The sequence below is a fragment of the Macaca fascicularis genome, chromosome 12, assembly GCF_037993035.2.
Source record: "Macaca fascicularis isolate 582-1 chromosome 12, T2T-MFA8v1.1".
Lineage (NCBI taxonomy): Eukaryota > Metazoa > Chordata > Mammalia > Primates > Cercopithecidae > Macaca > Macaca fascicularis.
The window spans coordinates 94916962-94931863 of NC_088386.1; the positions used below are offsets into that span (position 1 = coordinate 94916962).

General features: G+C 37.1%; 1 protein-coding gene across 5 annotated transcripts in view; it reads right to left on the reverse strand.

The window, feature by feature from the left end:
- SATB2 (SATB homeobox 2) overlaps nucleotides 1-14902 on the reverse strand; it is a 194188-nt gene that overhangs the window by 42141 nt on the left and 137145 nt on the right. For all 5 annotated transcript variants that reach the window (XM_065525834.2, XM_045367439.3, XM_065525832.2 and 2 more), the window contains one exon: nucleotides 10972-11127. In XM_065525834.2, the coding sequence (XP_065381906.1) occupies nucleotides 10972-11127 (156 nt within the window). The remainder of the gene's footprint in view (nucleotides 1-10971; nucleotides 11128-14902) is intronic.

Sequence of the window (14902 nt, forward strand, 5' to 3'; positions counted from 1 at the left end):
ATACTGCAAAGGTTACAACATCGTATCTGAGGTAGTCTTGCCCAAAATGCATCATCTCAGTCAAAACATGAGAAAATATCAAACAATCCCAAACTGAGAACTGTTCAACAAAATAACCAAAAATGGCAAGGTCATAAAAGAAAAGGAAATACTTAAGAACTGTCACAGACTGCAGAAGATTAAGGAGAAACAATAACAACTAAATGTAATGTGGTTGCTGGATAGGATCCTGACACAGAAAATAGACATTAGTAGAGAAACTGCTGAAATTAGAATAAGGCTTTTGTTTAGTTAACAGTATAGAAACAATGTCAATTTCCTGGTTTTGATAATTGTACTATCATCAGTAATTGCACTATGGTGACATAAGGTGTCAACATTAGGGGAAGATAGGTGAGGGACATACAATACAGTGCAATGATCCCTTCCATACTAGTTTGGCAACATTTTTGTGAGTCTAAAATTAGTTCAAAATAAAAAGCTTTTTTAGATACAGGAAATTCCTGGAACTTATACAGAAAAATATACATGGAGCCCAAGTGTAATAATACCAAGAGGTACGCAATTAAAACTTTATTTTACCTCCAAAATCTGAATCCAGAGAAGGAATGCATTAATAAGTTCAAAGACTGCTTCCTTGCAATCAATGGTTAAAAAGTTCCCAAGCATTAGGGTGCATAAGCAAATAATATTTATTCATATCTCATTTTAGCCATCTCATCAGCCTCTTAAACAAATATATTTCCCTCAGTAGAAAAAACAACTCTGACTGCCCTTCCAACTATGCAGGTGAGGTGACACTCCTACCAGTCAAGACATAGTTTGTTTACAATCCACGTGTTCCTGAAAAGTTGCATATCAATCTACATTTACAAAGCAAATCACATTGTAAATGTATTAGACATGCTTACTATTTGAGGAAATGTGTCATTAATTCTTTCTGGAAGATGAATAATAAATTCATAGTTATCTTTTATTAAGGTGATAGTTTCATTAATGAGTTGCATAAAGGGGAGAATTTCTAGTTCACAATTCAAGAACACTACTAAGAGGCAACAATAATAACCACAATTTGCCCCCATTTTTCTCTCATGATCTCGTCTCCCACCAATTCCCCTACTGACCTTGTGCTCCAGCCACTGTGAATTGCTCACAGGTACATTCTCACCTTCATGCTTCTGCCATGTTACTCTCTTAAATGGAATGTCTCACACTCAAACTTCTTTTCCCCGTGAGAAGCTATACTTCAAGGCTCAGCTTATGTGGTCTCATTTGTTGCCCACTCTTGTGTAACCCTGAAGTATTGTTTATACCTTTTCACAACTCAATCATTATTTTTAGGGATGGGTATGTCTGCATTCCTATCAGAATAGTTAGCTTCTTGATGGGAGTGGAGGGCAAGGGTTGGTTTCTTACTCATTTTAGCATTTTAAGAGCAGAGTATGGGTTCTTGCACATAGTAGCTTCTCAATAAACAGTCATTAGATTGAACCAAAATTATTAGAGTACATAGAAATTAGCCTAGAGGAATGTTTTACGGACTCAAATTCAGAGAGTTATTGTTGGAGAGAAGCACTAATTCTCAGAAGCAACCTTGTCAATGTTCTAAGGTTTGTTTCCTCATCTCTAATACATGAATATGATAGGGAAAATAGTCCATTATATAAATTGCAAACAGTAATAGTAGTCTCTCAGGACACTGATTCTGTTAACAATTTTCTGTTGAGCACACATCTCCTGCATGCCATGCAATGGGCTAGTACATTACATATATTACCTAATTGTCATTGTTACTTTTTACTTGAAAGGTTAATTAAGATTGCCAACAAGAAAGTGAGTAATTAATTCTGACCATGAAGCAGTTCAGGAAAAGTGTCATCATTGAGAATATGGCATACAAGGTGAATCTTGGAAGATAAAGATAGATTTCCACCAGGTGGGGAGAGGACTGAAAGTCTAGAAATGAAGGTAGGGCTTAGATTATAAAGAATGCCAAGCAAAAAAAACAATTTTTATCTTAATCTTATGGGCCCTAGGAGTCATTGAAGGCTTTTTAACTGATATGATGAAGAATTAACTTATCTTTATTTTCCTCTCTTTCCCCCAACTTCTTCCTTTTTAAGACGTTCTTGGGGGAAAGGCTACAATAAAGTCAAGAGCATGACTTATCCTAGCCTAGATATCTTTTTTCATAGTGAACTTGTGTGGCTTGGTATTAACTGGGACCCACAATGGCCGGGTACTCATAAAGTGCACGCTTCATAAGTTCTACCCTCGAGGAGTGTTCATTCTAAAAAGACATGACATAGATCATAAAGAACCACACTACATCAATCATTTAAACAATCTGTTATCATTTTAACCACTTTCTTTTCTCTGTGTGTGTGTGTATGTGTGTATTTGTTGTTGCTGTTGTTAATACTAGAGTTTTTAAAGCTCTCTTCAACTGAAAATGAATGAGGTATGGAAATATCTATTTCACTTAGAAAATATTTTAAAAGATTAAAATATTTCAAGTGGACAATCAATGAGTGACATATCCTCCAAACCACATACCAAAGGCTGAGAATGTTCAAATGACCAGGGAGGCCTTTCACAACACAATAATATGGCCCAGTGTTCAAGCTTGGAGCCTATCAGATATGAGTTTGAATCTTAGCTGTAAATCTTATGTGTAAGTGATAAGGAGGGGAGGGACACACCACAGCTGAAAAGAGTGGGGTTCCTGTCCATGGTACTGAAATGCCTCTGCATACAAAGTGGCTTGCTTTCTCTTCCCCAGGACACTTGGTTTGGACCCCAACTTCTCACAGCCTCCATGATTTTTTTCCTTTAAAAACACTGGTCTATGTTTATGACCAATTTTCCAGTTTTTACAATATTTCAGAACAAATACAAACTAGAACTTGCCCAGCACTAAACACAAGTCCATAGCCTTCTCTAATCTCCCACAAGAGAGTTAGTAACTTTGCCCTTGTTGAATAAAGCTGTATATGCTCCTTGAAGGCAGGGCCTTGTCACAGTGATTATTTCCCTTTGTATGCCTAATACAAAGCTAATGAGTTAATTCACCTACTAATTAGTAAGTAGCCCCCACTCCCTTGGCCCTTTAGGAACTCTAATGAATGAATAACTCAGCAAATGAACAGTTCTTCAGAAGAATGACTCATAGATTCTTGCAGCAGAAATGCAAAAGGCCATTTACTCACCCACATCTTCAATACAGAAAATGTCAGCATATGTAACCAAAGGGAAATGTTTTCTGAGTGTCTCAAAAGGAAATTCATATTATTAACCACAGACAGTTCGCTTTCTACATGGAAGCACATAAAGTCCCCAAACAAACTTTTGTAACTGTGAAAGGATTTCTCTTCAGATGGTTGAGACTCTTCTGAAGTGTGAAATGAGCCACATAATATTCAGCTCTTGTTTCTTCGTCACCAAATTCTCTTTTCATGAATCCAATAAGTGTCTATTAAAATAAATAAACCCCCTAATGACTCAAGATAACCTAATCAAGAAAACTGAAATGGATAAAAGCCTAACTACAAGGAAGGCTTGTCAAAGGCTTCAATGAATCCCTGACAAGGAGGTTATGTAAACCTGAAAAAATTGTGCTGCCTGTTTGGTTAAAGTTCAAGGTTAATTATTTTATACTTTAAATATGATAAGTAAAAATGATCTGCTTCTTTACTTTTCAAAATTGTATACTAAATTCTAAACTGTATTTTTATGGGGACCAATTTGTAGCTATCTCTGGGTTATCTTATGCATGTCACTGACATTTCTATGGATGTGTCTGTAAAGATTGAGTCTGTAATTGAGAGTAAGGAAAATTTTACTTCAGAAGAGCCCTTTAAACCTCTGATAGACTGTGCTCAAGTCAAGATGGGATTACACAAAATGTTGTTGCTCTCCTTAGCATACATGGAATATACATAGCTATTTAATAGTATGGAGATTTGGTATGCCTTTACATGTATAAATATGTACAAACATACATGCAAGCATACATGGGTACATGCACCTGAAAAAGTCATTTGTGTTTGTCAAAAAAGAAGAATGAATCTAGAATTTTGGACTTCTTCACTTCAACAGTAGAAAGATATTAACAGCAAAATGTATTAGGCTAAAATATCGAACAGAAAACAATAAAAATGCTTCCAGTGCCTCCCTTCAGGTCCAAACGTCAGCACACCTGTGACATATCAATGTATATTGCAAACTTCCTAAAGAACTTATCATAATGGGTGGGTGGCGGGAGTTGGGGGGGCAGGCGGGGTAGTGGCTGGGGAAACCAGACAGGCAGACAACCAAGAGTTAAGACTGTTTTGAAAGATCAGGGTGGGACTAGAAAGAGGTGAGCAAGCGACTAGTGCATGAAATGTAAACAGTATGGTTTGACAAGTGTGTGCCTGCCTTCTTACATCTTGCACCCTAGGCAGCTAGCTTGCCTTACCCTAGTCTTGGCCCTGTGAAAAGACGATTAAATAGTCTCAACAGCAAAGTGGTAGCAACCATTCATAGATACCAACATTCTCTGACTGTAAGAATCACAGTTTAACTCAATGTCCTCTTCCCCAATGGGCTGGGAAGAAATCAGAGAGGAGGTTTTAATATGGCAACCTAATGTGCTTCAAAGACACACGCAAGTTTTCAAAGTTACCAAGTCATGAACAGGCAAAATAATGAACTCAAAGGTTTCTGCAAAGGATAAAATGAACTTAAAATGAGTTTAAAACTTTAGTGATGAGTTAAAAGTATTTGACATTTTAAGAACTGCATATGTAGTCTGATCAATCTTCATTATCATCATCATTATTGATTGCCTAAGGACTCCTATAAAGACTAATTTTAAGGCATGAAACATTAACATAATTAATTGTGAGGGTGGTAAAAAGAACCCAATTCTTGATCATGAGGTTGATATTAAAACAGAGATCTTATCGGAATGTCTGAGGAGACTGCTTCACTAGAATCTGATTTCTCGAGATTCTACCAAAAGAAAAAGAGGGGAGACTGAAGGGCTCAACTTGATGCTCATGCATCACTACGTTCACATCCACTTAGTTTGGCATTTGGGAATCTGAGAAATTCCTTCACTAGGCATATAACATTTTTCAAATGGTAATTTTAGTATACATATATTAAACTTTTTGAATTTGAATTTGGAACACCACCCCTAAATTTTAGTATACTCGATCCAATTGACAAGAGTGGAAACTGGTCCATGATAGGTCTCAGAATGACTGCGTTCTGAAGAAACCTACCTAGCAGCTACTCAGTCAAGGCTGCACACGTCATTTTAGCCTACCTTACGTGCAGAATATAAATGGCAAAATCAAAATCATCAGGAGACAGACCACCAACTCACTTTACACAGGGTATCCTATGGCCTACAGTTTCTGTTACTCTTTATAACAGAGAGGCCAGGGCAGCAACATGTCTACTTCCAGTGCCCTGGGTTATCCCAGCCCCAGTAAAGGCGTCCTCAACATGGAAACTTCACAGTGTAAGATCAACATTAGAGTACTTTTTGTGCAAAATGGCAAACCTTTGATCTTTGTGCAACATTTTTTAAAGGCTAGGAAACTAAGTAATGAGATAAGATAATATTTTATATTTTGTAAATTTACTCTCCTACATAAAAAAGTTGTCTTAAAAATTATAGTTTTAACTTGTCTTATAATTATTTGTTACACAGTTATGATATCAATTAGGATATAAACATGCACATACACTCCCATGCAAACATATACACATTGAAAGAAAAGATTCTAAAATGTTAATAGTAACTATATCTGGGTCATGAAATCATGGCTGATCCATGTTTTTATTTTTATACTTTTTGTCACTTTCTGAATTTTTTAAAATGAGGTTGTTAAATTACTTATGTAATCACAAAATATAAATTATTTCTTTAAAAAATGTATAAATATATGCCTGAGACATTTTAAGAAGAGATGCAAAAACAAAAATTAATTAGTCTTTCTTTCCTTTTTCTTTTATATAAAGAATCTTCCATGGAGACCTACATGTTTTAAATTATTTAGCCTGTCAAGCAAATTAGACCACCTGTAAGGAGAGAGTTTAAGAAAAAAAAAATGTTCATAAAATCTGAGCTTGTAAACTACATCTAAAACATAAGTACACTCTCACTTAGGAATACAATTTGTTAAGCAGTTGAGAACTTGAAACTTTTTTTTTTTTTTTTTGTAGAAACATAGTGATAAGGCATAAAGGTCAGTACACAAAATCCACTTAATCCTAATGTACATGAAGCACAGAACATACTGAAACCCAATCACCATGTAGGTCATAGTTTCTATGGGGAAAATGATTTTAGAATTGTGTATTAAAAGCCAGAAATCCATCTCTTCTAGCTACAATGGGATCACAATTATGCCTCCCATTCTCAAGTGTGTAGTAGGAAGAACTCTCTCATTCCTGACTTTAGTGGCAGCTCCGGCAGCCAGTGGGCCTGCAAAAGCATAGGTAGCACGGAGGATTGGCAGACGTCTTTAAACCTTTGTAAAGATGAGGACATCTTACTAATATCACCTCACCAGAGACCCCCCTGGGTCCGTGTTGGTTCCAAAATCACCCTTTTTCTTTTATCCCAGCAGGCTCTGGGGGCTGCCCCTTTCATTATCAGCATCTGGGGTTTACAACCAGGCCGTCTTTTTCCCCTTGTCTGTATGGAACAGAACAGGGTGTGTTAGTTTCTCTCCACCTTCCTGATACAAAAGGCAAGTCCACAGCCCTTCTGAAGTTTTTGTTCATTGGTTTATCTTTTTAATGGAGGGAAGGGGAAATAGAGATTAAAAATAAGCCCCTTTCTATTTCTCTCCCTACTCGATTTTTACCCAAAGCTAGTAGGAAAAAACAATCACATACGTAGTGTTGGGTCTTTGGGTATGCAAATAATAATAATAAATAATAAAGATTCACTCTCCTCTCAAAGAAAAAAAACAAAAAACAACATCAGATGATCCTTAGCATTCTATGAGTTAACCTACCGTAGCCTATAAAAGGGAGAAGATAGCAGGATATGAGAAGAAAAAAAACAATCAGTGTCTGGGAAATGGGGTAATTGATGTCAAGGGAGAGAAATGTGGCTGAGGATGCTGTCAAAGTACACAACCGTCCCCAGAGAACTGCAGAAGATGTGCCCACAGGTTACTATGTTTTCTCTCCTCTAGATTTCTACATCCCAGATCACAGCTGATTGGGTAAAATTGGGAAGAAAGGGGGAAAGCAGCCCCACAGAATCTGAAGAAGACAGCCATGAAGATTAGCAGAAGCTTTTGAGGAACGAGGCATTCCTGTGGCCATGCAGACTTTAATGTGGGGCGTTCGCTCCCTGGTGGCCCTTTGTATGTGACTGGAGTTATACAGAAAATGCTCCACATGCCTTTACATTATGGCTTCTACTAAGAACCACTAACTCCTAATTCACAGAGAATTACCACTGTCATTCTATTCCATGATCTGAGTATTCTGCAGACAGAAAAGTAAGGTAATCCTCAGAACTCACACACAGAAAATTATTTTAAACCAATAAATGGTCCTAACTAGAAAATGAAGGAAAGGTACAAATGTGAAATGTGCATAAACATGTCTTTCCCTCTGGTCTTACTCTTCTTGGACTCCTTTCCCATGAAGAAAGGGGCAAGGGCCTGATAGAAGATACCTAATGGAAGTGGATGGACTGGCCTGGCCATCACCAAGGGACTGGGGCTGAGCTGCAGGAGGTGGTCTGGGACCCTACAAATGCATCCTCATGTAACCCATGCACTAGGGAAACATATACACACTTCCCAGTAACGGACTTTCACAATGAACCAGTTTGCTAACCTTTCAACTCCTTTTCTGAACCCCTTTCCTTGCATTGTGCCTGGTTCCTAAACACTTACAGTCCTCAAGGACCCTGTTGGCCCACCATTCCTACTCTCTCTAAAACTTCCCTCCCTCTTCCTATTACCCATTCAAGGCTTCCCTAACACACATGGCAGTGTTAGACATTATTCTTAACAGCTGATTACAGCAAATAACACCAAGGAGTGTTAATGGAGGGGTCATAGAAATTTCAAATGGAAGGAGAAGGTTGCTATGCATATTTGAACTGGGCCTTCAGGGATTCAAGGCAACTCCAGTTCACAAGAGTACCTAATTAATTGTTTCCCTAATTTCACCTTCAGGAGAAGGGAAAGCCCTTGCATGTGGCTCTTCAGTCACTGCAAGAACCTAAGATCCCTCCAGAGAAAAATAAAAGGAGGGAAGAAAATGCAAGAGAAAAACCTTTGTTCCTCTCAGTTCTCACAATACAATGGAGTGGGTGTGGCCGCTCCCCATTGCAGCTTGGAGAGGTTAAGTCCTATGATTAGTCATGACTAAGAGAGATATATAAATCTATAAGGTGTAATATATATGACTAAGATATATATGTCCATAAGGTGTATCTATGTGCGTGTATGTATATGTATAGACATATATATATGTGTATGTCTATGTACATATATACATGCATATATACATATATGTATATGCATATATGTCTATGCATATATATGTCTATATATACACACATAGATATACCTTATGGATATATATTAGTCATATATACAGCTTATATATGTATACATATACATACGTGTGCACGCACACATGTATACACATACGTGTGCACACACGCATGTACACACATACCTAGATGTATGCAAACATGTATATATGTATATATGTACGCATGTATATATGTCTATATATACACATACACACACATAGGTACACCTTATGGATAGCCACCAAATATATGTGCCATGTACCAAATCATGTAATTGATTTTACTAAATATACTTTTTATCAAGTGAATACTGATACTAATAAAATGGGAGTGAATATCTTTTGTTAAATTGCCTTTGAAACTACCAATTAAATTCATTTTGTTTGGCAGTATCATTTTTTTAAAAAAAACATAATAAACATAATGTCTGAATTGCCTGTCTAGTCAGCTATTTACAATAAGGTTCCCTACTCATAGATGAAAATGAGATCATTGTCCCAGTGAAAAAAGAACAACCTCAAAGCCTCTTATCCTCACTTAAGCTCAATCTTATCTTCAGCATATTAATTCCCAGAACTATGTTCTCCTCTAAATTCTACGAAATCAGGGCTACTGGTTTCTTCAGGAGACATCAAAAATTTGGAGAGCTAAGCTTCTGCCAATTGGCAAAAGCAGCTTTCAATCAGCTACCTGAATTCTTTTGGGAGGCTGGAGGCATCACTATTTCCAAAAACCATAGTGCTAAATCAACAGGAAGATTACAGGCATTCGGAATCAAGTTCTCAGACTGCGGTCTTCAGTTTTTCTTGAAAGCTGCTTATAAAAGAAGGACTGTGTGAAACTTTGATATTTACATCAAGTCACAACTAAGGGGCAGGTTTGCAAAATCAATTGTGCAGCTTTTATACTCACTGCACATTTACCACATATGTCCTTTATTACACAGTGGAAAACCATTAAATGCACAGTAGTTTTGCCAAGTGGCATTATGCATTTAACAGCTTTATTCGTTTAACAGCTCCAACTCTCATTATATTTTGCCATGTGGTACATGGGATTTTATGCATTTAACAGTTTAAGACGGCTCTATGGTATTTTCTTTTCATGTATTTCATAGTATGGTTGGACATCATGTCTTAGCAAGCTGTATTTCACTGATTTCATTGATGAGAGAAAGTCAGAGTAATCTGGAAAAATTACTACACTGAAATTGAAAGGGAAACAAACATTTTAATCCCTTTCCAAGTTCCCTGATATTCTACTCTCCTCCTTTTATCAACATCTGAAAATAACCTACATCAGGTTAAAACTTCAGGTAAAAAAGGCTAACCCTGTACTCTATAGTTAATCTAAACATAACATTTAACTATAGTTTGATTTTTTTCAGTTTTAAAAACTTAATTTTTATTGAAAACCTTCTTGCTTAATAGAAATACAATACTCAGTCACTTCCTTTCTTTATAGCACACAACGGAAGATTTGTTAGGGAGATCATCAACCATTTTATTATTTACATATGCAGGGATGAAAACATTTGTCATACAAGGACACAGTGGAAATCAAGCTCAGAATCCAAGGACTCTCAAAATTACGCTTTAACTAACTTTTGTTTCCTCCACTCTGCATTAGGTGTTCGCCCTAGGTATAAACAAGTAAGCATGCAACTCAAACTAACCTAGGATTCTAGGTTTGGGCAGAAGTTGTCCCTTTAAATGAAGAATTGAAGCAGATAGTAGATCCCATCAACTGTTGCTGCTTTCAGAAATAAAAAATCTAAGCATCTGTCTGCTCGTTTCCCCAGAGCATTACATTCTCCACAATCCCAGCACTCTGAAAAATTTTACTGGATAAGCTTCTATGTTTCTCTGTTAAAAGATTTTAGCACTTACTCTGCACTCCCCACGTGTGTTTTCTCCTGAAAAAAACAACTGTATTCTGTACATAAAAGAAACACCTGACATCAAAAGGTGTCTCTGGGCCCGGGGAAAAGTGGTTATTATAACAGAGTCAGCCATTCCCCTTGTGGGAACAGGAGAGGTGATGAGACTTGGCTAAAACTTGGTCTCAGAAAGGTACTGTTATATACATTCTAAGTTTTGTTCATATATATATATATATAAAGGGAGAGAAACAAAAGAGTACATTGCAGTGTTTAGAATAAGGAGAGAAATCATTCGAGGCTAATTTTTTTTAATCTTAAAAAAAAAAAGATCGGGTTTTGGCTTCATCTCTATTTTGAACTCCAATGGGAATAAAAGCAAACTAGAGTAAAAGGCAGAACATGACAGGTTTCTTGGGGGTTATTATTGTTATTATTATTATAGGAACAGATGTATTTTTATTGGTGGGGGAAGGAGAAGGGTCTAATTCCAGCCCTCGATTTTGCTCTTTTAAAAACCACTCACCTGACTTTTATTTGCAGCCACTTTGGCAAACAGGGCTTGAGACACCTTGGCCCTTTTCATCTCCTGTTGGATCTCGTCATAAATGGCAGCTGTGATGTTGACGTTGGCGCCGTCCACCTTAATAGGGAGGTCTGTTGTCGGTGTCGAGGTTTTGGCCTACCAAGAGACCATGAAAATAATAATTTAAAAAGTGCTGCATTCAGCCCAGCCATCTGTGCAGAAATTATCAAAGGATTTCAGTCAGCTGATGCCAAACTGCATTAGCTACAGAGGGACACTTCCTGTCCATTATTCTAATCAGGTTAATTGTGATTGGAAATAATTGCAGTGCATTCCTATAGGACATGCAGAATCCTGTCAACCCTGTTTTCTCACAGCATCTCAGACGAAGGTTCACAGGTAGGATGGCTCTCCTAGACACCAAACTATAAGCAACCATCTAACAACAAAACAAACATGCAGAACACACACACAGTTAACCTTTTCTTTCTAAAAATGGCACACCTTGGAAGAAGAGCCAATTCTTCCAGAAAAAAAAAAATGAGTAAATGGGTAGAGGTCTCTAAATAATAAATTATTACTCAATTTAATGCACTCCCGAGTCTCTCTCATTCTTTATTAAAGCTTTACGTATGTCATTCGAGTATGTATGGTTTCCCATCATTATCATCATTATGCTACCCAGACAGTCACCTAATTTCACCGAGGAAATCAGTGGAAATGAAACAAAATTTCATTTCATAAAGCTAGGCTTCAGAATGCCTTTGATGTGCCGTTTTCATTTTCTTAAACTCATATTGTGGTTTTATGTATTCTGCAGTGCTCGTTTTAATTGAATGATTTCCCATCAGCTTCAGAGACAAATGAAGGACAATATAGAAGGTGTCTGTACTTCTTGGGGTTAGGATAACCCTAAAATGTCTGAATCTACTTAATCCAAAAGATGGTCATAACACTTACTTGGTGTGGGCCCTAGAATGCATTGCTGGTGTCTAATAAGAGAGGACTGAGACATTTTGTTGGAACCTCCGGCAGCAAGACTTCAGGAAAAGACATCCTTGATCCTTGTGCACTACCAGCTGAACTGACCTAACCTGGGTTTTTTCTCCTTGTCCAGAGAAAGATGTAACAGGCAGTGTGGACTCTGTGACAAATGGTGTCTAGAGGCAGAACTTAAGGCCCTACGTTTCCATAAAGGCTTTGCTTCCTAACAGTGCTCAGTGACTTCTGCCATTTTTCTTCTACCTCCTTCTCTCATACTATTTTCTAATTACCACAAAGCAATAATTACTATAATTTATCGTGTGCTTTTTATGGGCCAGGTACTCCACAAAGCATTTTAACTTCTGTTTTCACATTTAATTCTTTTAAGATTCCAATGAGTTAGACATTATTATTTTCATCTTACAAATGAAGAAATTGAAATAAAAGAGGATTTTAACCTAGGACACCCAGCAGCCAGTGAAGGAACCATGATCTGAACGCAACTCTTTCAGGCTCAAAAGCATGGGGTCAGGACACTGCACTACACACCGCCTCCAAAATCTCCAATTTGTGCCAGGTGCTGTTACAAGAATTTCCTTGATAGGTTGGGACTTTCCCATTAAAAATCCAATTCTCTGTAATTTTTTAAAAAAAACTCTTTGTTCTGCTCAAAATTTCTAGTTAACCCACAGTGCTTTCCCTGTTAAGAGAACGTTTTAGCATAGCATGTCTGCCCTTTCTCAATTCAGTTTTCTTAATTTGCCTCACTCACTATCTCATCCCACCTGACTGGTCAAGTCTTCTCTAGAACCATGAGGGCTAAGATGAAACCCCTCAGCCATGTGACCTTACACAAGTTACCGAATCCATCTAAACCTCAGTTCCCTCATCTGTAAAATGGGCGTAACACCATAAAATGGTGACAATTGAATTCATGCAAAATGTTCACAATACCTAATACACAGTAAGCATTTTTAAAAATGATCATTCTTATCTCAGTATTGCTTTGTCATTATTAAGTACAGCACGGAATGCTGAACTGAATAAATAAAAAGAGACTGCAGGTATAATTTCAAAACTGAAATTTCTCCAATTTGTTTTTCAGCTACTAATAAAGTATAGATGGGGTCTGGAAAATAATCTCCCTGCATCAATGTCAAGCTGTCTGTGTACACTAAATTGCTGACTCCAACTAAAAAGCTGAGTCAGTGAGTACTCCTCTAACACTTGTTCCCACAATAAAATCTGTACCGTATTATGATCTTTACTGTTGAGATATGCCTGTAAAGAATTTTAAGTCGGTAATCATGAAATGTTTTAAAAGACTTTAATAAACTCTCCTTTCTCAATTTTTACCCAAGAGAAAAAGAAGACAATTCTAGAGAATGTACAAATGCAATGCCATGACTGTATTCTCAAAAACATGTTTAAATATTTATTTTTAAAAATATCAAAACTGTGAAATTAAATAAGAGATTTCCCTGCTACACCTATCCCTAAAGGACATCTTACTGAATTTTCTAGATGGCATTCCGGTCAAAATAAGCAAAATACTGACCCTAACTGTGTGGCCTTGTAAGTTGGTCTGGCACTGAAAGCTATTAGGTCTTTGAAAAGGTGCCTACGATACATAATCTTGTTGGGAAAATAGTACAAAAGAGCTGAAAACAAACACACAGACCTCTGTTAATTTCTAACAAGTAGAAGTAACTTTCTAAGAACTGCCTTGTTAAAAGGCCATGAAGTATGGCTGGGCTCTTCTATAATGGTTTAATGGACTTCGAAAGTGGCAAACATATTGATGAATTTAGCAGAAGTAAATATTAGTGCACATTAACAACTTGCCCAACTTACTAGCTCAGTATGTATGCCCTCAGATTTTTTTTTAAATAAATAAAAATGCTTGGTTATACTCATCCAAAGTAAGCAGTCAAGAGACTTATTTTTGGTTTAAACAGTAACTAAAACTCATAATTCACTAAAGATTGAAGTGTAAGTAACACAATTTGGCAGTGCATGATAGAAAGTAATCTTCAATTAAAAGTTTATTGCAGAGTATAAAAATATAAAAAGAGTTAAAATGTGTGAAAAAATGGATATACTTGAAAAAGCTCAAATATTTCTACTAGAATACAATTGTGCTTCTATGCTTAATCAGTTCCTTAGAATTTATCAGAAAACACAAAACCAAAGCTATAATATCTAAGCAAAACAATCTTTGGTTTTGAACCGCCCATTTTTCAGATTTGTATAAATGTATATCCATTAGGTCGGGCATGGTGGCTCACGCCTGTAATCCCAGCACTTTGCAAGGCCAAGGTGGGCGGATTACTTGAGGTCAGGAGTTTGAGACCAGCATGGCCAACATGGTGAAACGCCACCTCTACTAAAAATACAAAAAAATTAGCCTGATGTGGTAGCATGTGCCTGTAATCCCAGCTACTTGGGAGGTCGAGGCAGGAGAATCACTTAAACCTGAGAAGCAGAGGTTGCAGTAAGCTGTGATCACACCACTGTACTTCAGCCTGGGCAACAAAGTGAGACTCCTTCTCAAAAACAAACAAACAAAAATGTATACCCATTAAATATTGGTTTTGAGAATTACCACTCATACAGAACCTGCAACTATCATAGCAACAGTGAATGGACTGGCCTTATCATAAATCTATCGAGTAGTAAAAGTTTAGGGGAAGTAGGGGATAGGCCAGAAATGAGTAGGCTTGGATGTGAACTAGAAATGACCCGACTGCCTTGAGATCTTGACCCTTGAGTTAGGAGCTTTGACACACACATTACTAGATGTATACACTTGCACGAAGGCCTAAGAAAAGAATACTTTTCAAGTGTGTGGAGAGGAAGAATGGAAGTCACCAAATTCTGTGGGGAGATGATCCTAGGATGGAAAATAATTAAGGCCTACCTTTCCACCATCATTTTCTAAAGGATC